This window comes from Elephas maximus, chromosome 26 (assembly GCF_024166365.1).
Source record: "Elephas maximus indicus isolate mEleMax1 chromosome 26, mEleMax1 primary haplotype, whole genome shotgun sequence".
In the NCBI taxonomy this organism is placed as follows: Eukaryota; Metazoa; Chordata; class Mammalia; order Proboscidea; family Elephantidae; genus Elephas; species Elephas maximus.
The window spans coordinates 6,340,208-6,366,531 of NC_064844.1; the positions used below are offsets into that span (position 1 = coordinate 6,340,208).

Below are 26,324 nucleotides of genomic sequence, written 5' to 3' on the forward strand. Positions count from 1 at the left end.
GTTCTGCACATTTACACTTTGGCCTCACCCAACAGCTCCCTGAGAGCTGGGAACTTGCCTTGGTCAAGTTCTATGCTTGGATTAGTTACATTAAATTAAAAAAGGAGGTTGTATGTAAAGAGACAGGACAGGGAAGTGGAACATTCCAAAGACAGGGAGTCAAGACAACTGGTTCTCGTCCTTGGTTCTGCCACCAGTTACGCAGTGGTGTTAAGTTGGACAAGTCATCTAACTCCAAGTTTCATGAAGGAACTGGAGCAGATGATTGCTAAGACCTCCTCTTTGCCTTCTTTTTCCTTTTTACCATTAAATAACTTCATCTATTCTTAAATCAGATTGGAAAGTCCTTTCTGACGCTACCATTTTTCCAACTGAATTGAACAAATTCAACAATGTTTTATAACTCTTGGCCCTTTTAGAGATTAATTACAATTGAAGCATCTGCTTGAACAGTTATTAAAAAAAAAAAAAAAGGTAAAAACACGAAATCCAAGCAATATCCTTTCAATATCTCCTTTGTGGATACGTAAACTTTCAACCTCTTACCTTAGAGTTTCCACATTTGCTCTGTTTAATCAGCAATGAAAGTCAGATATGTCATTCCTTATATTTTAACAACATACTGCAAATTCCAAGTAGACAGTTTTTTTCAGCCTTTCCACATTCTATAGTGAGAAAGTCAGTGTTACTTTATTAAAATAATTTATGCTTTAAAATTCCTCTAAGTGTAGAAAGAAAATAATGTCCATTCCATTTTAGGCTTTGGTTTCAGCAATTCTTTTGATGTAGAATGTGACATAAAAATCATAAATTAGTCCTACTAATGCTATTACATATTCTTTAAATTCTAGACTTCAATATACACAAAGTCGCTACGATTTTGTTTAAAGATTGTTCCCTAAAAAAATGAATTCAAATTTTTCAAAGAGATTTTAAAACCTGTTTTATTATCTATCATCAGTATCAAAATACAAGTTTAAGTTTTCACAAAAGGGCAGATGAGTAGCATTTCTATTTTAATAAAAAGAAGGAAAAGTTGTTTTGTCTTTTCATTAAGTTGTAAACATTTTACATATTTGTTGGATATATGGGTTCCTGAAGATTTTGTCCGAATCTGTAGGTTGTCTCTTCGCTTTTTTGATAAAGTCCTTTGATCAACAAAGGTATTTAATTTTTATGAGGTCCCGTTTCTCTATTTTGTCTTTTGCTGCTCATACTTTCACTATAATTAAAATTAAAAATTATAATTAAAAATGGTCAAAGGACTTGAACAGATATTTCATCAAAGAGGATATTCAGATGGGCAACAGGCACATGAACAATGCTCAATGTCAATTAAAAAAAAAAAAAAGAGAGATGCAAATCAAAACCACAATGAGATAACAGGTTACTCCCACTAGAATGACTAAGATTAAACACACACACACACACACACACACAAAAAATAACAAATGTTGGCAAGGATATGGAGAAATTGAAAACCTTATCCATTCCTGGCGGGAATGCAAAATGATACAGCCGCTGTGGAAGACAGTTTGGCAGTTCCTCAAAAAGTTAAACATAGAACTACCATTTTCTTTTTTTTTTTTTTTAATATGACCCCGCAATTCCACTCCTAGGTGTATACCCAAGAGACTTGAAAGCAGCAACATGAACAGACGCAGGTACGCCAGTGTTCACTGCAGCACTCTTCACAATAGCCATCAACAAACAAATGAATAGAATGTAGTATAGACATACAGTGGAATACTATTTAGCCATAAAGAGAAATGAAGTCCTGAGCCATGCTACAACACGGATGAACCTTGAAAACCTCATGCCCAGTGAAATAAGTCAATCACAATAAGGATAAATATTGTATGATCTCATTTATATGAAATAACGAGAATAGGCAAATGAATACAGACCAAAGTTTATTAGTGACTACCAGGGTCAGGAGGAAGGAGGAAAGGGAGAACCATTGTTTAGAATGAAGTGTGAGTGTTTGTTTATGGTGATGGGAAGTTAGGCAATAATTATTCGTGGTGGTTGCATAATATAATTAATACAATTGATATCACTAAATTGTACACCTGAAAAATGTTGAATGGGCAAATGTTGTTTTATAAATATTTTTACACCAATAAAAAAAGGAGGAAAGATCTCAGATAAGGTAAAGTTCATAAGAGGAACATAAAAAATTCTAAATGTCAATAAAATATTATGGAAATGTTTCAAATGGGCAGAAGTGGAAGAGTGATGACCCAGTTTTTTAAATTACATATTGAAATAAAATTACTAACTTTCAAAGGGTATTATTTATAATTTCATACTCCATAATACAATCATCTTGAAACCCCATCATCCCTGATTAGCCAAATAAAGTTTCCAGAAAAGCTAAGTTTGAAAGAGAAAAGAAAGGAACTTGTAGTCAAAAACAAAATAAAGCTCCACATCTGTGTCCACGTCTGAAGTTGCTCTGTAGGATCTGATAACTTGTTAGTGAGCAGTCTTTTTTCCAAGGCAGTGAATTTACATCATACATTTTATCTCTCCAAGGAAATTATAATTACTGGGTCCAATCATTTCTGATTGATTGGCTTTTTATTTATCCAAGGTATTCTCTACTCTATGATGAAATCAAGCCTCCAATAAAATTCCTAAAATTTCAGAACAATTTACAGGCTCCAGATGACTGAAAGTTTGTTCACGTCCATTTAGCATTCAGGAAAAGAGTTTCACCAATATATTCTAAAGAAGAATACATCTGGCACTCACTCACCAACAATATATGTTCAGCAAATGAATGTCATATAATGCAAATTTGCCAGTATTCTTTGAGGCTAAAGCTGCAATCCAAAATGAATATACTTTACTTCTTCTAAAGCACATGGGTTAATGTTGGGGTGGGGGGCTGTATTTTAACAATGAATATTATCTTCCATGTACAAGTTTATAATTACATTTATAGATGTGTGTGTATATGTGTGTACATACGTATGTGGGTTTTTTTGTTTGTTTTTTTAAGAAAGACAGTACCTCCCAAAGTTCAGTTAAGTTCATCTTTTCTCTTGGCCTGATGTTGATTCCAATTCAGTGATGGATGAAACAATGAAAGACAACATAGAATCAAAGAATTTTAGCACTGAAAAGAACATAAGGAACTATCTCTTCCACATGTACACAACTGTGTTCCAGTAATGGCAAGTGTATCAGAAAAAAAAAGCCATATGTGTATTCACCACAAGAATGTTTTCACAGACAGTAATGGTAAACTTAACTATTCAAAAATGTTGAATTTTTGAGCATCAGGAGGAAATTGTTCGAGAAAATAATTTAATTGGCATTATTCTTGCAGTAGTACACACAGGGATATCAGTAGTCAACAATCAATTTTTACCATGTCATCAAGAATGCTGGTATTTAACAAATAAACTCTTTGTATAAAAGAGAGTAATTTCTTCCATCAACTCTGGCTCCAGCCTTGTCTTCTCTTTCAACAGCTTCATAACAGAATATTTACAAGCTTAGCGGACCCAAATGTTGCCTGGAGCTTGGCCACATGACCAGAAATTGTGGATTAATTGTGCAATTTGTATCTTGGTCTCTAGAATGCCAGGGATACTCTTGGGTCCCTGTTAGGCATAGTTGGCCTACACTTCAATCAGTTGCTCTTAGAATTAAGCCACACTGAAGGGACGCTCTTGGCTCAGACACACACACCAAAGGATACAAACACTTAAAAGCACAATTCACGGTCATTGATATCTGTGAATCTCTTCTGAAATTGTGAACTGTTTACCACCAAACAGATCTTCAAGCCTTTAAAATCTCAGATCCCGCTGAGCTCAGAGAAATTTAGCAAGAAAAATTTAGTGCAGTCTCCAGTTGTAGTTTGTTAATCTATGTACCCAGTTTGAATCTCCAATGATGCAATACCTTGAGGAAATTATCCATGTTCTTCCCTAACCAAAAAAAAAAAAAAACTCTTTGCCATCAAGTCAATTCCGACTCATAGTAACCCTATAAGACAGAGTAGAACTGCCGCATAGGGTTTCCAAAGAGCTGCTGGTGGATTTGAACTGCTGACCTTCTGGTTAGCAGCTGAGCTCTTAGCCATTGAGCCATCAGGGCTCTGTTCTTTCCCTACAACTCTACATTCAATTGGGGGTGAGGATGGAATAGCTTAAAGAAACATTTTTTATTTGTTTTTATTTTTATTGTACTTTAAGTCAAAGTTTACAAATCAAGTCAGTCTCTCATACAAAAATTTATATACACCTTGTAATATACTCCTACTTGCTTTCCCCCTAATGAAACAGCACACTCCTTCTCTCCACCCTGTATTCCTGTGTCCATTCATCCAGCTTCTGTCCCCCTCTGCCTTCTCATCTCCCCTCCAGACAGGAGCTGTCCACATACTCTCATATGTCTGCTTGAGCCAAGAAGCTCACTCCTCACCATTATCATTTTCTGTCTTATAATCCAGTCCAATCCCTGTCTGAAGAGTTTGCTCTGGGAATGGTTCCAGTCTTGGGCTAACAGAAGGTCTGGGGACCATGACCTCTGGGGTCCTTCTAGTCTCAGTCAGGCCATTAAGTCTGGTCTTTTTACAAGAATTTGAGGTCTGCATCCCACTGCTCTCCAGCTCCCTCAGGGGTTCTCTGTTGTGTTCCCTGTCAGGACAGTCATTGGTTGTGGCCGGGCACCATCTAGTTCTTCTGATCTGAGGCTGATGTAGTCTCTGATTTATGTGGCCCTTTCTGTCACTTGGGCTCATAATTACCTTGTGTCTTTGGTGTTCTTCATTCTCCTTTGCTCCAGGTGGGTTGAGACCAACTAATGCATCTTAGATGGCCGCTTGCTAGCATTTAAGATCCCAGACGACACTCACCAAAGTGGGTTGCAGAATGTTTTCTTGATAGATTTTATTATGCCAATTGACCTAGATGGCCCCTGAAACCATGGCCCCCAAACCCCTGCCCCTGCTACACTGGCCTTTGAAGTGTTTGGTTTATTCAGGAAACTTCTTTGTTTTGGCTTAGTCCAGTGGTGCTGACCTCTCCTGTATTGTGTTGTCTATCCCTTCACCTAAATTAGTTCTTGTCTACTATCTAATTAGTGTATACCCCTCTTCCTCCCTCCCTCCCCACCCTTGTAACCATCAAAGGATATTTTCTTCTGTTTAAACTATTTCTTGAGTTTTTATAATAGGGGTCTCACACAATATTTGTTCTTTTGCAACTGACTAATTTCACTCAGTGTAAAACCTTCCAGTATCATAATGACATGTGCAAAGGGCTGGAGATGGAAAACCAAAAGGGAAGAACACGCTCAGCGTTTCTCAAGCTGAAAGAACTGAAGAAAAAGTTCAAATCTCAAGTTGCAATACTGAAAGATTCCATGGGGAAAATATTAAACAACGCAGGAAGCATCAAAAGAAGATGGAAGGAATACACAGAGTCATTATACCAAAAAGAATTAGTCGATGTTCAACCATTTCAAGAGGTGGCATATGATCAGGAACCGATGGTACTGAAGGAAGAAGTCCAAGCTGCTCTAAAGGCGTTGGCAAAAAACAAGGCTCCAGGAGTTCATGGAATTTCAGTTGAGATGTTTCAACAAACAGATGCAGTGCTGGAGGTGCTCACTCATCTATGCCAAGAAATATGGAAGACAGCTCCCTGGCCAACTAACTGGAAGACATCCATATTTATGCCTATTCCCAAGAAAGGTGATCCAACCAAATGTGGAAATTATTGAACAATATCATTAATATCACACGCAAGCAAAATTTTGCTGAAGATCATTCAAAAATGGCTACAGCAGTATATTGACAAGGAACTGCCAGAAATTCAGGCCGGTTTCAGAAGAGGACATGGAACCAGGGATATCATTGCTGATGTCAGATGGATCCTGGCTGAAAGCAGAGAATACCAGAAGGATGTTTACCTGTATTTTATTGACTATACAAGGGCATTTGACTGTGTGGATCATAACAAATTATGGATAACATTGCAGTAATGCTTTACTTATCCGGGCCTCTTTCCTTCTATTTGAAGTTGGTGATTTGTTTCTCCATCTCATTAAAAATAGAGGAACATTTTGAGCAGATGTTCTGGTACCAGACCCCTGCTTTAGAGCCCCCACTCTGCTGCTCCTTAGCTAAGTGACTTGGAGCAAGTTACTTCACTGCTCTGTGCCTCAATTTCCTTTTTAGTAAAATGTGAATAATAATAGCGCTATTCAGTTAACACAGGTAAAATGCCTACTACGGTTTCGGGCACAGTGTAAGTGCTATGTAAGTGTTAACTATTACTATTTGCTATCAGTAAGGAAGCATAATTCCATAAGCCACTTGAAATTCAGAAAGATCTCTGAGAGCCATTTTTTCCAAAAATACTTTCGTTTCAGAATGCTGCTAAGTCTGAGGCCACATGTTACCATGACCCAGCCACCATGACTACAGGAGGCAAAGTTCTGAGACCTTGTTCCTTCTAAATATCCCATAAACTAGAGATGGTTAGGAACAAAAATGCAGACACTTTTTTTCAACGATGACAACTTTTTTTATCCTATCATACAATAAATCTGATTTACTAAGCTCATGGCACAGACTGATGAGTGATGGGCCTCCATGAGCAATTACCATAACAACACCACCAATAGCTCCGTGCACAGATCTCTACTTACGGCTTTATATGCTTTCCTTTGTTTAATCCTCATAAAAATTCTATGAGATAAGAATTATTGTTATCCCCATTTTACATACATAACTACAGGTAAGTACAATATCATAACTACAGTTAAGTACAATACCAGAATTACAGGTAAGTACAAGATCACAACTACAGGTAAGTACAGTGTCACAACTACAGTTAAGTACAGTATGATACCTACAGGTAAGTACAGCATCATAACTACAGGTAACTACAGTATTATACCTATAGGTAAGTACAGTATCACAGCTACAGGTAAGTACAATATCATAACTACAGGCAAGTACAGTATCACAGCTACAGGTAAGTACAGTATCACAAGTACAGGAAGTACAATATGATAATTATAGAAAAGTACAATGTGATAACTACAGGTAAGAAGAGTATCACAACTATGGGTAAGTACAATATCATAATTACAGGTAAGTACAGTATCACAACTACAGGTAAATACAGTATAACAACTACAGGTAAGAACAGTATCACAACTATAAAAAAAGGAACTACAATATGATAATTACAGGTCAGTACAATATGATAACTATAGGTAAGTACAGTATCATAACTACGGGTAAGTGCTATTACATTGGCCAAAATCTGTGCAAATCTGACTCAAAGAAATTGAGTGACTGCCACGGCTATCCGGCCAGAGCTTGGCAAAGTCCAGATAAGAACTCCGACTACCTGTCTCATTTTCTTTCCACAACACCTTTAAGGTGAAAAACTGTCCCAGTTTGCCTGGAACCGAGGCATTTCTCAGGACATCAGACTTTCAGCACAAAAACTGAGACAGTCCCAGGCAAACCAGGACGAGTCAGCCACCCTACTATTAACCCCCATGTAACTGTCCCATCTTCACTGCCTTCTCTCTGAATTCGCTTTTGCATGGACCTCATTTTCCAATCCACTAAATACCAATGAATATTCTCAGCCAAGTTTTAACCACAGGACTGACTGGCTCCATGACTCAGTTAACTAAAGATCCAGACTTTTAATGATTTTCAGGGAATTTTTAACAAAGGAAATAGTAAAGAAAACATAATAATATATTTTTTTAACTTGTGATACATATTGTTATGGATTGAATTGTGTACCTCCCAAAATACATCTTGGAATCCTAACCCCTACACTTGTGGATGTAATCTAATCTAACGTAATGTAATTACCTTCAGTAATTCAATCTGATGTAATACCATAAATCAATTAAGGTTATACCAGTGCAGGGTGGATCCTAACCCTGATCACTTCTGACTCAGGAGGAAGAGGAAGACAGACAGGGGCAGGCTCACTGACGAGCCCAGCAACTCCAAGGACTGTCGGAAGCTATAAGAAGCTGAAATGTTGTTGTTGTTGTTAGGGTGCTATTGAGTTGCTTCTGACTCAGAGCGACCCTACCTACAACAGAACAAAACACCACCAGGTCCTGTGCCATCCTCACAATCCTTGTTACGCTTAACACCGTTATTGCGCCACTGTGTCAATCCATCTCTTTGAGGGTCTTTCTTTCTTTTGCTGATCGTCTATTTTACCAAGAAGCTGAAATAGGCAAGGAAAGACTTCCTCCTAGAGCTAAGGCCTGGATTTGAATTTCTAGCCTTCTAAACTCTGAGAAAATAAAATTCTGTTTTTTAAAGCCACCTACTGGTTTTACTGGTGGCTTTTCTGAAAGGCAGCATTAGGAAACTAAGACACACATAATATCTCAAACTGAGTTGCAGAGGGCTCCTTATAAAGCCGTTCCCTCGTTACTTTCAAGGCACATGAAGAGAAGCCGAGGCTGTTTTCTACAGGCAGTGACTATTCAGGACAGAATTCACATCTCACGTCTTCGAAAATCACACGTACACACAAAACCTGGTCTCAAAGTTGATCAGAGTAGGAGTAGCTGGAACACTCAGCTCACCCAGGGACGGAAGCATTGGGAATTTCTCACACAGCCTCTCCTGAGAAAAACTACAGGTAAGTACAATATCATAACTACAGGTAAGTACAGTAAGTGTACTTTAGCCCTTTCATTACTTTTTAATTTTATTTTTAAAAAATTTTTAACGGCATGTGTTTGCAGTATTGGAATGCATGCTTACTAATTCAGTGTGTTAAAATTTTTTTGCTAGTAATAAGGATTTCTGGAAATATGATCTGGTAATGCTTGCCACCAATAAGGCGAGTGGCACTCTGGCGCCACTGATCTGTGGTATGACAATATACCAATAAGAACTAAATAGGGAGTTTATTGCAGGTACCTGTCCATTAAGTTACATGGGTGACCTGTGGTTTTCCAAACATGAGACAGAAAAACCAAAATAAACCCATCAGGGCTCCCTATCACACAGGAAAGTCATAATTATGTTTATAAGCCTTATCTCATTTTTTTTTAATCTCACAGAAATAAAGGGGAAAAAGGCAAAAGTTTACAAAACTAACCCATCCAGGAAGCATCACCTAATAGAATGCTCAGCCTACACAATAATGAGGCTCCAACTCCAGACTACTGAGTTTCACGCATTTCAAAAGGGACCCACCTAGACACCAAATGCATTGTTGTGTTGGCAGGTGCCACGTGAGTTGGTTTGGACTCATCTCGACCCTATAAGACAGAGTAGAACTACCCCATAGAGTGTCCAAGGAGCAACTGGTGGATTTGAACTGCTGACCTTCTGGTTTAGCAGCTGAGCTCTTAACCACTGCTCCACCAGGGCTCTGCTAAATGCATTAGAACCAGAATAACATACTACCTACAAGGTCCAGGGCATAAAACGTGGCTGATATACCATTAAACCAGCACCAGGGCAGAGCTCCCAGCACAGGAGGCTGCCTCATGCCATCACTGAATGTCTCCTCTGATGCAAGCAAGTGAAAACATGACTCAGCCTAGCTTGAGCCACAAGCAAATATACTATCTCATAAAACTGGACTGCAGAGGTAGGACGGGGTGCAGGTTTGGTTGATTCAGAAGCTCAATGATCAGGCCCACACTATGACTTCCATGGGCCCTAAACCCTCTTGTCTTCATGGGCCCCTTCTTCCTCCACAAAAAATAACAACAACAACAACAAAATGATATTTTATAACTACAATAGTATAGAGGTAAATATAACTCAGGCTGGATGATACTTATTCTTTTCTTCTGATTTTCTGAAATTAAAACATTTGGAGGGCCTAAAAGTATCCCAAGCTCCAGGCATGGAATGTCTAGTGCGCCTACTGCACCTAGTGGATCAGTCAGCCTGTGAATAATACCATCAAGGTTCCCCCTTGGCCATGGACAGTGTGTATCACCTGTGTGCTCAGACCAGCTACCCTCCCTCTGTGACATGGCTGCCAGCAGCAAGTGGGGCAACGGGAGTCACTGTTCTCTCCAGCATAAGCCTTTCTCTAACTATAGAAAACAGATTCTTCCTTTCGGTTCCAATTTGTCCCAAATGGGACAATTACCTACCCCAAAGCAATAGCATTGCTGTAGACTAGTTAGGAGACACCCCTAGAGCTAGGAATCGGGAAAACAAAAGGTGGCCCTCAAGTCAATTCCAACTCACGACAGCCCCATGTGTGTTAGCAGAACTGCGCTTCACAGGGTTTTCGATGACTTATTTTTTGGAAGTAGATCCCAGGCCTTTCTTCCTAGATACCTCTCAAACCACCAACTTTTTGGTTAGCATCTGAGCACGTTAACTGTTCGCACTACCCAAGGACCCCGAGGAATGGACAGCCTGCCTAAGTAACATTGGTTTATGCTAAAAAAATTGCCTACTATACCCACCTAGGCAATGCCTTCTAATAGCTGATATCATTTAAAAACATTTGCGATTTTCCTGCTGGTGTAGTGGTTAACTGCTACAGCTGTGGTTCAAATCCACCAGGTGCTCCTTGGAAACTCTGTGGGGCAGTTCTACTCTGTCCTATGGGGTCGCTATGAGTCGGAATTGACTCGACGGCAGTGGGTTTGGTTTGGCATTTGCCTTGAGTCTTTCATTCAATTCTTACAACAGCCTTAAGAAGTAGAGTCTGTATTATCCTGCCCAGAACCAGTCACTGAGGTTGACAGATCTTACAGGATTTGCTTGACAGAAGGCTTCTTAGATGGGACATAAGAAGCAAAAACCATAAAAGAAAACAATTAATAAATTAGACTTCATCAAAATTTTCAATGTTTTCAAAAGACAGCATTAAGAAAATAAAAAAGCAAGCCAAAAACCGGGAGATAATATTCAAAACATACATACCTGACAAAAGACTTGTACCAGTACCAGAACATACTGAGTCAAGTCGATTCCAACTCATAGCAAACTTATAAGACAGAGTAGAACTGCCCCATAGGGTTTCCAAGGAGTGCCTAGTGGATTCGAACAGCTCACCTTTAGTTAACAGCCATAGCTCTTTACCACTACACCACCAGGGTTTCCAAAGAACTTGTAGGAAGAATATAAATTAAAAAAAAAAAAAACCCTTACAACTAATAATAAGACAAAAAATGACAACAAAGAAATGGGCAAAAGATTTGAACAGGCATGTAACAAAAGAAGAGATGTGGATGGACAATAAGCATAATAAAAAAATGCTCAACATCACTAGACATCAGAGAAATGTAAGTTAAAACCACAATGAGATACCACGTGCACACCCACCACAATGGCTAACATTAAAAGTGACTGATGATACCAGGCCTTGGCTAGGATGTGGAATAACCAGGATCTCATATTGCTGTGGGAATGTAAAATGGTACAGTCACTTTGGGAAACAGATTGATACTTTCTTATAAAGTTAAACGTACCCCTACCATAAGACCCAGCGATTCTACCCCTAAGTATTTATCTAAAAGAAATTAAGACATGTACCTGCACAAAGATTTTTACTCATATGTTCATGACAGCTTTGTGCATGTTGTTGCTGTTAGGTGCCGACGAGTCGGTTCCCACTCATAGCGACCCTATGCACAACAGAACAAAACACTGCCCGGTCCTGAGCCATCCTTACAATCATTGTTATGCTTGAGCTCATTGTTGCACCCACTGTGTCAATCCACCTTGTTGAGGGTCTTCTCTTTTCTGCTGAACCTGTACTCTGCCAAGCATGATGTCCTTCTCCAGGGACTGATCCCTCCTGACATGTCCGAAGTATGTAAGATGCAGTCTCGCCATCCTTGCCTCTAAGGAGCAAACTGGCCACACTTCTTCCAAGACAGATTTGTTCGTTCTATTGCCAGTCCATGGTATATTCAATATTCTTCGCCAACACCACAATTCAAAGGCGTCAACTCTTCTTCAGTCTTCCTTATTCATTGTCCACTTTTCACATGCATATGGTGTGATTGAAAATACCATGGCTTGGGTCAGGCTCACCTTAGTCTTCAGGGTGACATCTTTGCTCTTCAACACTTTGAAGAGGCCCTTTGCAGCAGATTTATCCAATGCAATGCGTCTTTTCATTTCTTGACTGCCGCTTCCATGGCTGTTGGTTGTGGATCCAAGTCAAATGAAATCCTTGACAACTTCAGTCTTTTCTCCATTTATCATGATGTTGCTCACTGGTCCAGTTGTGAGGATTTTTGTTGTTTTTATTCGGAGGTGTAATCCATACTGAAGGCTGTGGTCTTTGATCTTCATTAGTAAGTGCTTCAAGTCCTCTTCACTTTCAGCAAGCAGGGTTGTGTCATCTGCATAACACAGGTTGTTAATGAATCTTCCTCCAATCCTGATGCCCCGTTCTTCTTCATATAGTCCAGCTTCTCGGATTATTTGCTCAGCATACAGATTAAATAGGTATGGTGAAAGAATACAGTCCTGAAGCACACCTTTCCTGACTTTAAACCAATCAGTATTCCCTTGTTCTGTCCGAACAACTGCCTCTTGATCTATGTAAAGGTTCCTCATGAGCACAATTAAGTGTTCTGGAATTCATATTCTTTGCAGTGTTATCCATAATTTGTTATGATCCACACAGTCAAATGCCTTTGCATAGTCAATAAAGCACAAGTAAACATCCTTCTGGTATTCTCTGCTTTCAGCCAAGATCCGTCTGACTTCAGCAATGATAACCCTGGTTCCACGTCCTCTTCTGAAACTGGCCTGAATTTCTGGCAGTTCCCTGTCAATATACTGCTGCAGCCGTTTTTGAATGATCTTCAGCAAAATTTTGCTTGCGTGTGATATTAATGATATCGTTCTATAATTTCCACATTCGGTTGGATCATCTTTCTTGGGAATAGGCATAAATATGGATCTCTTCCAGTCAGTTGGCCAGGAAACTGTCTTCCATATTTCTTGGCACAGATGAGTGAGCACCTCCAGCGCTGCATCTGTTTGTTGAAACATCTCAATTGATATTCCATCAATTCCTGGAGCCTTGTTTTTTGCCAATGCCTTCAGAGCAGCTTGGACTTCTTCCTTCAGTACCATCGGTTCCTGATCATATGCCACCTCTTGAAATGGTTGAATATCAACTAATTCTTTTTGGTATAATGACTTTGTGTATTCCTTCCATCTTCTTTTGATGCTTCCCGCATCATTTAATATTTTCCCCATGGAATCCTTCACTATTGCAACTCGAGGCTTCAATTTTTTCTTCAGTTCTTTCAGCTTGAGAAACACCAAGCATGTTCTTCCCTTTTGGTTTTCCATCTCCAGCTCTTTGCACATGTTATTATAATACTTTACTTTGTCTTCTCGAGAGGCCCTTTGAAATCTTCTGTTCAGCTCTTTTACTTCATCAATTCTTCCTTTTGCTTTAGCTGCTCGATGCTCAAGAGCAAGTTTCAGAGTTTCCTCTGACATCCATCTTGGTCTTTTCTTTCTTTCCTATCTTTTCAGTGACCTCTTGCTTTCTTCATGGATGATGTCCTTGATGTCATTCCACAACTCATCTGGTCTGCGGTCACTAGTGTTCAATGCATCAAATCTATTCTTCAGATGGTCTCTAAATTCAGGTGGGATATATTCAAGGTCATATTTTGGGTCTCGTGGACTTGCTCTGATTTTCTTCAGTTTCAGCTTGAACCTGCATATGAGCAATTGATGGCCTATTCCACAGTCGGCCCCTGGCCTTGTTCTGACTGATGATATTGAGGTTTTCCATCATCTCTTTCCACAGATGTAGTCAATTTGATTTCTGTGTGTTCCATCTGGCGGGGTCCATGTGTATAGTCGCCAGTTATGTTGGTGAAAGAAGGTATTTGCAATGAAGAAGTCGTTGGTCTTGCAAAATTCTATCATTCGATCTCTGGCATTGTTTCTATCACCAAGGCCATATTTTCCAATTACTGATCCTTCTTCTTTGTTTCCAACTTTCGCATTCCAATCACCAGTAATTATCAATGCATCTTGATTGCATGTTGGATCAATTTCAGACTACAACAGCTGATAAAAATCTTCTATTTCTTCATCTTTGGCCCTAGTGGTTGGTGCGTAAATTTAAATAATAGTCGTATTAACTCTTCTTCCTTGTAGGCATATGGATATTATCCTATCACTGACAGCATTATACTTCAGGATAGATCTTGAAATGTTCTTTTTGACGATGGCAACACCATTCCTCTTCAAGTTGTCATTCCCAGCATAGTTGACTATATGATTGTCTGATTCAAAATGGGTAATACCAGTCCATTTCAGCTCACTAATGCCTAGGATATTGATGTTTATGTGTTCCATTTCATTTTTGATGATTTCCAATTTTCCTAGACTCATTACTTTGTACATTCCAGGTTCCGATTATTAATGTATGTTTGCAGCTCTTTCTTCTCATTTTGAGTCATGCCACATCAGCAAATGAAGGTCCTGAAAGCTTTACTCCAACCACGTCATTAAGGTCGGCTCTACTTTGAGGAGGCAGCTCTTCCCCAGTCATCTTTTGAGTGCCTTCCAACCTGGGGGGCTCATCATCCAGCACTGTATCAGACAATGTTCTGCTGCTATTCATAAGGTTTTCACTGGCTAATGCTTTTCACAAGTAGACTGCTGGGTCATTCTTCCTAGTCTGTCTTAGTCTGGAAGCTCAGCTAAAACCTATCCTCCATGAGTGACCCTGCTGGTATCTGAATACTGGTGGCATAGCTTCCAGCATCACAGCAACACACAAGCCCCCACAGTACGACAAACTGACAGACATAAATAATCCAAATACCCATCTCCACACAATGGAATACTGCTTAGCAATAAAAAGGAATGAACTCCTGATCTATCTAAGAACAAGGATGAATCTCAAAGGCTGAGTGAAAAAAGCCAGACACAAAAGAGTACACATCCATGTACTTCTAGAAAAGACAAAAAAATTCTCTAGCGAAAGAAAGCAAATAAATGGTTGCCTGGGGCGGGGGACAGGCAGGAAGGAGGTTGACAGCAAAGGCACATGAGGAAATTTTGAGGGGGAAATAGAAATACCCTCTACCTTGATTGTGGTGGTGGCTATAAAGGTAAATCCATTTGTCAAAACATATGAGATTCTAGACTTTAAATGGATACAATTTATTGCATAAATTATACCTCAGTGAAATTTATTTAAAATAACCAAGATTTGCTCAAGGTACATTGCTAGTAAGTGCAGAAGTCAGGATTCAAATGCAGGTAGTGCAACTCCTCAGCCACCATTGGTAACCACACCCCTGCGCAGTCTCCCAAATCCCTCAGTTCCATCCATCACGAAACCCTCCAGAGGACCTAGCCTCCTTTTCTCTGTCATTGCTGGTGGTTTTGCACTTAATTTAGAGACAAAATATCTTAGTGGTCACTGACGTTAACATTTGAAACAGAAACTCAGAGGAGCCAACTTAGCCCACTTCACCTGGCTGATTAACATCAAGACCAAGACCCAAGCCATGTCTCCAGGCTGCACATTGGGTCTCCCTCCGCTGTGCTAGACAACCAAAGGTCTTTCCTCACTTACAAACTGCACATTAAAGATACTCCATGCATTTGTAATGTGCCATCATGGAAGGACCTTGGGCCTTCAAGAGCTGCCATTACAGGTGTTTTCCTTAACTGTAAAATGTGGCTGCTAATAGTTGGTACCACATGGAGTTACTGTGAGGGTTAGATGAGATAATGAACAACAGCACTTAGCACAGGGCCTGGGCTGTGGGAAGTGTATAATTACCAGTTCCTTGCTAATAAAGGAACTAACACATGTAGAAATACCTATTGTTTGTGAGGGAATCCATGTACCATGTCTTATTTAGTCTTCAGAGCTCATTATTATCCTCTCTTTAGAGATGAGAAAGCTGGGAGGGGAAGCAGCCTACACCAGGTCACACAGGTGGTAAATGACAGAGCTGGGGCAGGAGCTCTTTCTACTCCGCTCCATGCAGCCTACTACACTGATTGATTCAACACTATGTAGTAATGGCCCTCCATACTCTACACAATGTCTAGGTGCTAGGGCTACACAGGTGAGCAGAATAGGCAAAACTCCCTGCCCCTATAAAGAAAATTAACAGAATAATTTATAGAGGCCATTAAAGAGTGATGTGTGATGTGTGCTAGGCAGAAAAACAAAGTAGAGAAGGTGATTAGGGGGTGCTAAAGGGTGGGGTCACAGTTTTGAATGGAAGGTTAAGGAACCCATTGCTGTCCAGCTGATTCTGACTCACACCAACCCTACAGGACAGAGTCCTGGGGGCACAGAATGGCCCCCAAGGGGTTTCCAAGGCTATAATCTTTATGGAAGTAGACTGCCACAATTTTCTCCTGCAGAGTGGCTGGTGGGTTCCAACCACCAACCTTTTGGTTAGCAGCTGGGTGATATAACCACTGTGCCACCAGGGCTTCTGGTTAAGGAAAGCTTCCCTGAAAAGGTGACATCTGAGCAAAGACTTGAAGGAGGTGAAGGAGGAAGCCATGCAGTAAAGGGGACAGAAGATGAGGGAGACAGGAAGTGATCCAAGAAAAGACCATGGCAACCGTAGAGGCCTGGTGTATTCAAGGGAGCAAGAATGGATGGCTGGATAACAGAGAAGGAGAGAGAAAGAGAGATGAGGTTAGAAGGGTAATGACTGGGGCCTTCTAGATTGTTCTGAGGACTTTGGCTTCTACTCTGAGTGAGCTGGGGAGCCACTAGAAGCTTTGAGCTGAGGAGTAACAAGATCTGACTGAGGTCTGGAAAGGATTGCTGGGACTTTTCTGCTGAGAAAACCTAAGGGGAGCAAGGGTATAAGCTAGGAGACCAATTAGGAGGCTGCTGCAATGATTCAAGTGGAAGATGGTGGAGCAGGGTGGTTGCAAAGGAGGTGATGAGAAGTGGTCCGATGGATATATTTTGAAGGTAGAGCAAACAGGATTTTCTGAAGGATTGAATGCAGATGTGTGAGAAAAAGAGAAATCAAGAATGACTCCATGACCTTGGACCTGAGCAACTGGTAAGATGCAATTGCTGTTAACTCCATGACCTTGGACCTGAGCAACTGGTAAGATGCAATTGCTGTTAACTGAGCTGGTGAAGCTGGTGGGTGGGGTAGGTTTGTGGAGAGGAGAGAATCAGCATTTAAGTTTGAAATCCCCAGTAGACATCCAGATGGAGATACCAAGTCAACAGTTGGATATATAGGAAGAATTCCAGGCTGGAGAAAGAAACGTGGGAATTCTTACCCCACTTTTTCTGGGGAAAAGGCTGAGGACAAACAGAAAGGGTTAAAAGGAAGAAAGGAAAACATTTGAACAGATCTTTTTACTGTAAAAAAACAAAGATCCATTTATTAATTTTTTTAAAGTTTGGACTCACTAGAATTTCGATAGTAAAAATCTTCAATACAATTAGCAAAACTGATATACTCAAGTAAGGTTCAGGGTCATGGGACACCTCTGATCCAATATTCTGTGGCTTGCTACCATCTTGCCAAGTTCAGGCTGCCCGGCTGGCTGTCCCCAGAAATAAGGAGAAAGTCTTCCACCTGACCACCCTCTCTCTTCTACAGTCTACACAGTTCATCTGGGAAAGGTAAGGAAGGAAGCCATTCCTCTTCCTCCTGCTCTCTGCCTCTATTATCATGGACAGAGGCAGGCCTTAGCCTCTTCACTTTGCGGGATGCCTCATTAGTGAAATTGTATTTGGCTGTTGGCTGGCTTCTTAGAAGATATGGCTGCCTTGGATGCAAGCTATTTATCTAACTTCAGAGTGGGAGCCTTCAGAGATACCCACAATCTGTGTGGTATGATTTGACTGAGTATGGTTTCTTTTCTCTCCAGATTCCTGAAATTCCACCATTAGCAAGAAAGGTGAAAGTGAAATGCTCAGCTTTGAATGCTTAGTATTGGGGACCTCAGCAAGTCAACCAGTGGAAAGAAGAGAAGCAACAGATGAGAAAAAATAAATAAACAAACCTGTTGCCGTTGAGTTGATTCTGACTTATAGTGACCCTACAGGACAGAGCAGAACTGCCCCATAGGGTTTCCAAGGAGTGCCTGGTGAATATGAAGGGCTGACTCTTAACCCCTATGCCAGCAGGGTTCCCAAAAGGGGCTTTTAAAAGGAGGCTAGAAAGAGCAAAAACAAACACCAGCCTCACAATTTTGTTAACTGTGAGTTCTTCTTGACCCATTCACAGTAGCTAGCACATAGTAGGCTCACAAATATTTGTTCAATGAATGAATGGATGGATGGATGAATTCTCATTTCTCCCCATTTGAGGAAGGAGACTTCCCTCCCCCCAAGAAGCATCTGAAAGAAAAGGCATAAGGACGGGTTCTGCGAATGGGGTTGATTTCCGCTCCCAGGACTCGCCGGGAAAAAATAAAAATATAAAGCAATTTTTTAGGAACCTCAGAAGCTCTCCAAAAGAGAAGTTTCCCTCTCCACGGGGCACAAGTAAGCGCCCCAGAGGCTAGGGAATCTTCAAGGTTGATTCCAAATCCAGAACATCCCATGCCAAAAGTACCATTTTCAGCTTATCTTTCCTGGCGCCTCAAAAAAAAAGCGAAGCCCTGTGGGGGTCGCGGCGAGTCTGAGAACTGGGGGCGAGAGGGCTAGCAGGAGCCGGCAGGACAGGGACAGCGGAGGGGCCCTTTGCCTCTGGAGGAGGGGGTGCGGAGCCAGCTGCGCCGCGCGCTCTCCTGCCGGGCTTGCTGCGCTTGGCTCAGGCCTCGCGCCTCCCACGGTTCCCTCCTCCGCCCCCCTTCGCCCTCCCTCTTCCCTCCCTTTCTCCTCCCCCTCCTGCGGCTGCAGCCGCTGCCAGACCTCACCAGTTCAGACCCACGGGGCTGCTCTCCCCTGCGCACTCCCCTCGCCGCCCGGGCCCAGAGCGCAGCGCGGCCGCGCAGGTAGGAGCCCCCTGCGCAGGGGGTGTACTGAGCACGCCCAGTGTCCGCGAATCTGCGCGCCGGGGGGTAAGGTGGGGTAGCCTGGAGGGGTCCTGGAGCGCGTGTACCCGAGAACGAGGACCTGCCCTGGGTTGTGCCGGGTCTCTGGCTGAGAGGGAGGAAAAGGTGCGCAGTCTCGGAATGCAATCTGTCAGCTTGTGCGAGTACCGGGGTGACATCTGTTTTGATGGCATGTGTGTGCGCGCCGATAACCAGCTGGCATGGCTTTGACCAGAAACCTGGTTTAGGAAGTTTCAGGAGACCAATGTGATTTAAGACTTAAGACTCACCTGGATTCCGCAGGAGCGGGTTAGAAGCTGGAGCGCTAAGCAGCTCCCGGGTAGTGCTGCCTGTTAATTTACTTTTGAAAAAGGGGACCTCACCTCCCCGCGGACGCCAGGCCGGCCGCCCCGAAACTGGTACCCGGGGCTGCGGTGCGATCCCCCGATTCCAGCTGCAGGCAGCCCCTATCCTAGAGGGTAGCATGTGAGGGGACCGAGGGGCTGATAAAGCATAAGAGAATCGGGCACTGTGAGCTACTCCTCCGAGCGACATGGGATATTTAAACAAAGCTGCGCTCGGAGAACAGCCGGGAAATGCCCCTGTGTGAGCTTGTGCTGGGGGCTGTGAGAAGGTGCTCCAGGGGGGCTGGTATTCCACTTAACCCGGGAGAAGACTGCACTTCAAGTTTTGTTTGGGTGTTTGAACAAAAAGTCTGAGGCCAAGGTAATGCATGTTGGTTCGCAGGTATTTCTGCTGAGCTGTGCGAAGAACTTTAGCTGGAGTGAGGACGTAGGGAGAGCCTTAACTTCCAGGGAAGTACAAGATTTGCGGCCCCACATCCACTCCTGCAAAAAAAAAAAAAAAAAAAAAAGGCACCGACTCCTTTGAAATTGATCACCTTCCAGCCTTCGCCTTCCACCCGCTTTCTGGAGCCTGCTGTGTAGGCGCAAAATAAAATGCACGCGCGAGCGTCCTTTGTATATGCAGAGCGCTCCCGGATGCAGTCCAATGAAATGCAATTCCGCAGCATTTTACAGTCTCCAGCCTGCTTTGGCAACAGGGAAGGGTCAACAGGGGGAGGGGACGTGGGTACAAGGAGCCGCAGCCTCTCCGGTTCTCCCTCCCTTGCCGGTTCCTTCACAGCTAAAGCTTTGTTCTGACCCCCGCAGCAGACACTAAGCATCGTTCTGTCCTGTGTTTTCTTTGAGATTCACGATGTTGAGAACCCTTTTCCTGACTATGCTGACTCTGGCGCTGGCCAAGTCACAGGAGACCGAAGAAACCATCACGTACACGGTAAGGGGTGATGGAATTTGAGATAAGTGCGTTCAGCGGGATTCCGTGACACAGGAGAGCCTCTACCCACCCCTGCCAGGGTATGTGGGCTGTCCTCTGCGAAGGGTCATAAATTAAAGGACGCTTGAGCATGGTTCTTGTTTAGAATCCATTGCAAATTGCCCGTGGTCCTTTCAAAAGTTCATTTAGATCACCAATTGAGATAGGTGCCAAAATGCCATGATTTGTCCAAAAAAAAAAAAAAAAAGGCAACGCTTTTAAAACTACAACTAAAGTAAGCTACATGTCCCCAACACATTCAATAAACTCATGGATGTGAGAAACCCGAAAGCCTAGGCTCCTACATGCGTCCAGATGAAACCAAAACTTGGAGAATAAGACTCAAGTAAAATAAAAACATTAGACATCATAAAAGCCCATTACCTCATGGCTATGTTCTCATGTAAGTGGCTTTATTGCATTTTTTATAAAGACTGTGTGTTCATTTACAGTGTAGCTGATGACTCTATAAATGCCCCTCAAATAGACTATGTGTTACTAGGACACAGCATTTGCTTAAAAAAAAAAAAAAAAAGCAGTCTTAAAATGCAGTGTGTGGAGTTTGGTTTTGCATTTTTCTAAGTAGCATATGTGACATTTCCAAGTAGCATCTGACTAATCGGTCAATTGCATGGGCAAAGCTAATGTTTAATAAAATATTGGCAGTATCATCTGCCACCTCCCTCTGCCAGGAATGGATATGGTGAGAACAGAGGAGGGCAGGACTTACCTCACTGCTGGTGAGTTTGTTTACACCTCTGTTTTGTGTTTTCTAGTCCTTAATCAGTGCTGTGAGGCAAATGACATTTGTCCTGCATTGGAATATGAAAAACACATTTTTCTCCTTGCTCCCAATTTAAAATTAAGTAATCCTAGTTGAAAGAATGTGAAAAAAAAAAAGGTTTTAAATGAAATTCTTACAAGTGAGCTAATGTCAGTTACTGATAGTAAACATTATCTCACGTTGTGATAGCACATTGTCCCTGGGATGTTTGTGTTCATCTGGCAAGCACCCCTCCATGTTATTCAGATGATCTACGAATTAAATAGAGTTTAATATAAATATTTTTGTTAACTTAATGTTAAATGTGGTCGCTGCCTCTGCTGAAGATAAATAAAGCCAGAGAAATAAATGCATGAGCTGTTGGTCTTCGAATGGAAATGGTCTGCTGTTCAGGATAAACTGAGCTACCTTCTTCAGGGAGCTCAAATTAAATGAGCCAACCACTTTTATAATCATGTACTATAAGGTTTTATTGCTTTTACAATGCTAATCTCATTCCTCCTTCCCTTTGCTTATCACCTAGATTTTACTCATCTTGAGCAGAGAAAGTTCCCTCAGGTTTAAACACTATAATTTTAAGACCGTAGGCAGGTTCACTCATTGTAATGGATTTTCCAGACATGATACCCCTTTTGTGCTAAGATTAGATGTATTCTTTCTCGAATTGGGTGTGCCTGATAATTCATGGGCAAAGGACAAGAGGTAACTATCTTCGAGTACCCAGCTGTGGAGACAGTACCTCCTGGTAGCCCCACAGCACAGTCTGAGGTAAGTGGCATCATTTGCCTTCTGCTAGTGGTAGAACTGGAAACCCTGGTGGCATAGTGGTTAAGAGCAGCTGCTAACCAAAAGGTCAGCAGTTTGAATCCACCAGACACTCCTTGGAAACTCTATGAGGCAGTTCTACTCTGTGCTATAGGGTCGCTATGAGTCGGAATCGACTCCACGGCAACGAGTTTGTTTTTTGTTTTTGTTTGTTAGTAGAACTGAAGATCAGAGAGGTTGTCTAACTTGCTTAAGGCTACCCAGCTAACAAGCAGCATAGCTAAACACCTAAATTCAGCCCAGGCTTATTTAATAGTCAATCCACATTGAATGTACTTGGAACTAAATACCGAAAACTAACTGCAAGTCTTTTTGATTTACCATACAAATTATTCAAGGGAACTGCCATTTTTCCTGTTTTGAAAGCTAATTTTCAGAAGGATGGCTCATGTCCACAAGATAGCCCCATATTCCCCGTCCTCGTTAAAGACAGGATCCATTCAGCTTCTTACTCGCCAAGTATCTGCGGTGTGCATGAGCAACTCTCAGCACTGTCAAAAGAATTCATGCTTATTTGTTTACTGAGAAAATTGGGCTCTAACCTCAGGGAATTTACCCTGGAAAGGCACTGTGGAGAAGGACAAAGTTCCTAAGCAAGTACAGATCATATTATTATTCAGATTATACAAGTTGCTGAAGAAATAGAAAAGCAAGGAGGTGATCAATGTCAGTGCCGGCACACTGGAGGAGCTGGAACTCCATGCTGGTTTCTTAAAGGAAGTGATGACCTTGGATTGACCTAGAGGAGCTGAGGAGGCACCTGAATCACAGAAGTAGCATATGAAAGGGAGGAGGTGGAAACAACCAAGGCAAAGTCTAGGAGATGATAAGGCCAGTCGACTGGAGCTAGGTATTGGGGAGAACACAGAGATGGTGATCATACGAGATGAGATGTCTACAGGCCACTGTGAGTTCTTAGATGAAAAGGGACACAAACAAGACAGGAAGAAAGATCATCATGGGGGCTGTGTATAGAATGCAGAGATGTGGAGACAGCAAAGAAGACTTGTCTAGTCTGGAGCCCAGGAGAACTTACACCAAAGTGGTCGATGTAGAAGTGAACCCAAGGTCAGCAGAACTTGAAGGAAAATAATTGGAAAATTCAGTGCTAATTATAATCGTAAGTCCTGAGAAAGATGGTCTTGGTATTGTTGAGAAAACAAGAAAGAACTAGTTTGGGAGAGAAAGTGAGTTGCGTTTTCACCATGTGAAATGTCAGGTATCAGTAGGACATGTAAACTGATCCTACTGCCTCCGCCTAGCTCCTTCCTGGCCATGCATCTGGGGAGTGCATAAGCAACTCTTGGCTCTATTGAAAGAATTTAAGTTTGTTTACTTGTTTATTCCACTTTTACCCAGTCCTTCCAAAGCATCTTCCTTACAGTGACTTTCTCAAATGCACATCTGATCAAGTTTTTTTCTTGAGCTTAAAAATTCTTCAATGGCCTCTCATCAGCTACAGCGAGATTTCTCAAAAGGCTGCCCACAGACCACCTGAATCGAAATCACCTGGGACTTTTTTTTTAGGAATTCGGATTATCAGGTCCCCTACCGACCTACAGAATCAGATCCTTTGGGTAGGCCCAGGAATCTGCATTTTAACAAGAACCCTGGGTGATTCTTAGGCGTAATAAAGCTTTGGAATCACTGTTCTTCAGGGTAGTCCTTCCTTGTTCCAAAGAAAGACTTCCTAGGTTTGGCCCTGCCCACTCCTCTAACCTCATCCCCCACCTCACACTGAACTACCAGCAGCTCCTTCTCCCTTTAATAATTTTATGCCTGTACTCACTATGGTCCCTCTTCCTACCATTTCCACATCTACCTGGAGAAATCCTACTCATCCTGTAAGACCCAGTTCACTTGTCATCTCCTTCCCCTCCACCATGTCAGGCCCACCCAGTCCTAGACAGAGTCCGTAACTCCATCACTACACATACTTCCGACACATGGTGTCTTGTTCAACTTGTCTACCTGCCTGTCTCCTTTCCTGGCCCGTGCTTGAGGACAGAGACAAGGTCTTCGATCATCTGGGTATCCCCAGAGCCTAGTGCTAAGCCTGGCATGAGCAGATACTCAGTAGATGGTTCATTCAGTGGGCAAACCAGACAAGATCTGTAGGAACTGAAGCTAGGAGGAAGGCCAGGGTGTGAGAGAGAAGCGTGGGACTCAGCTGAATAGCAATGGTAAGGAAAGCCATGCGCTTGAATGCTCTAAGAGGATTTAGAAAGAGGGGGAACAGCCAGGGGCTACAAAAAAGAACTTAGTGTAATTTTTTTGGGTAAAATTTACCATGTGGAAGAAAGGGCAAATAAAACAAAACAAAACAAAAAGCAGCGAGAGGTCGGAGAAGATTAGTAGTAAGACAGAGAAACAAATTCCAGGAAAGTGGTGATGGGCAACCACACCAACCACAAGCCAGAGGAGAGCTGAGGCAGCTGTGATTGGGAAGGGACCCTTGAGACTATCCAGGGCACAGACATGGCGTTAAAAAATAGCCAGAATATGCTAAACTGCCAATCTCATCATATATCTAGGGCTCAAGCTCAAGGATTTGTGCCACAAGAATGCAGCTCTTTAAATTGACTTGTTAGAGAAAGAATTCACCAATTAACTGTTTCCTGGCCCCATCTTTGATGTTTTCTTCACAGCAATGTACGGACGGATACGAGTGGGACCCTGTTAGACAGCAGTGCAAAGGTGAGCTACTTCAAAGTCTTCCCGTTTGAGCCTGGCTCTCAGGCTCCATCCCATGCGCCACTTTTCCTGTCCCGTTTGCATTGTACCAAAAAGGCATGAGTGTATATTTATTTGCATGCTCGGTTTTCCTTCTGAGAAGATGCCTGACTTATCTTATTACTGACCCCAGATATTGATGAATGCGACATCGTCCCAGACGCTTGCAAAGGCGGAATGAAATGTGTCAACCACTACGGAGGATACCTCTGTCTTCCTAAAACAGCCCAGATTATTGTCAACAATGAACAACCCCAGCAAGAAACACCAGCCCCCTCTGAGACCGTAGGTGCAGCTGCAAATGCAGCCGCCAGCGGTGGAGGGCTCAGTGCCGCGGGCATGGCCGCCAGTGGAGTGGTGCCCGGGGGTGGCTTTATCGCCAGTGCTGCCGCAGTGGCCGGCCCTGAAATGCAGACTGGCCGAAATAACTTTGTCATCCGGAGGAACCCAGCTGACCCCCAACGCATTTCCTCCAGCCCCCCTCACCGCATCCAGTGTGCAGCCGGCTACGAGCAGAGTGAACACAACGTGTGCCAAGGTAAGCGCACTTATGCTGACAAGACAGTTTTCACCCAGGTGCGCTTCGTGGTGAGAACGATAATAGCTTGGGTTCATTGTGGTCTTCCCACGTGCCTGCCATCGTGCTAAGTGCTTTGTCCGCATTGTCATACTTCATCATCACAGTCATCCCAAAAGGTAGTTGTTGGTATGGGCAACATTTTGCAGATGAGGATACTGGCTCGGGGAGTTCGTCCAGGGTTCTCACCCTTAGCTGCACATACTGAGGGGCACCTGGGAAACCCTGGTGGCGCAGTGGTTAAGAGCTCAGCTGCTAACCAAAAGGTCAACAGTTCAAATCCACCAGGTGCTCCTTGGAAACCCTAGAGAGCAGTTCTGCTCTGTCCTATAGGGTTGCTATGAGTTGGAACCAACTCGACAGCAACGATTTGGTTTTGAGGGGAACCTTTAAACTTCCGAATGCCCAAGTCAAATCCCAAGGCAGTTAAATAACAATGTCTTAGGATGGGATCCAGGCAACCGTGGGTTTTTTTTTAAGCTTCTCCCATGGTTCCAGTGTGCAGCCAAATGGGGAACCAGAGGTTGCACAGGTGAGAAGGGCAGGACCTGCCTCCAAGCCCAGGCAGGCAGGCGGGGACCAGGGTACAGCTGTCAGGAGGAGCCGTCAGGTTACTCACTTGGCATGTGAAACCGTGTCGTCAAGCCACTCCACAAATTGGCCCCTTTGGTTTCTCTAGCTTTCTTTTCACTGAACTTGCCACTGACTTATTTTCCTCATTCAGGAATAAAGAAGTGGGGCCCCTGCCTCTTGCTACCTTTTGAGGGAGTCTCCTCTGCTCACTTTGGTCTCTCTTTTAAGGCTCTCATTTGACCATATTTCCCCTGTATCAGTACACCATGGCACTGTCTGCCTGGGCTTTTCTGTTTATTTTCACAAAGAGTATACACATCACTGTGTATTCCAGCAACAGCTGTAGACTCTTGCTAGCAAAGTGATAAGAATCTCAGGCTTTGAAGACATGTAGGATATTGGCTAACTGGACTGTGTTAAGGGATTTTGTTTTCATTTTTCTTCTTAGCAAACCCTTGCAGAGTGGCCTGGTGCAGAGATTGTGTTACAGAGATGGGGCCTTAGGAGCCCCAGCTTCC

The 26,324-nt window shown here is 42.5% G+C and overlaps 1 protein-coding gene across 2 annotated transcripts in view; it reads left to right on the forward strand.

The window, feature by feature from the left end:
* The first annotated feature begins 18,853 nt into the window (after positions 1 to 18,853).
* The window catches only part of EFEMP1 (EGF containing fibulin extracellular matrix protein 1), a 71,516-nt gene continuing 64,045 nt past the window's right edge, over positions 18,854 to 26,324 (forward strand). Inside the window, exons 1-4 of one of the 2 annotated variants that reach the window (XM_049870358.1) lie at positions 18,854 to 18,937; positions 20,188 to 20,275; positions 24,572 to 24,620; positions 24,790 to 25,194. In XM_049870358.1, the coding sequence (XP_049726315.1) occupies positions 20,195 to 20,275; positions 24,572 to 24,620; positions 24,790 to 25,194 (535 nt within the window). In that variant the 5' untranslated portion in view covers positions 18,854 to 18,937; positions 20,188 to 20,194. Of the gene's footprint in view, positions 18,938 to 18,961; positions 19,103 to 20,187; positions 20,276 to 24,571; positions 24,621 to 24,789; positions 25,195 to 26,324 lie in introns of those variants that run through there. The other variant, XM_049870357.1, reaches the window with a different exon arrangement.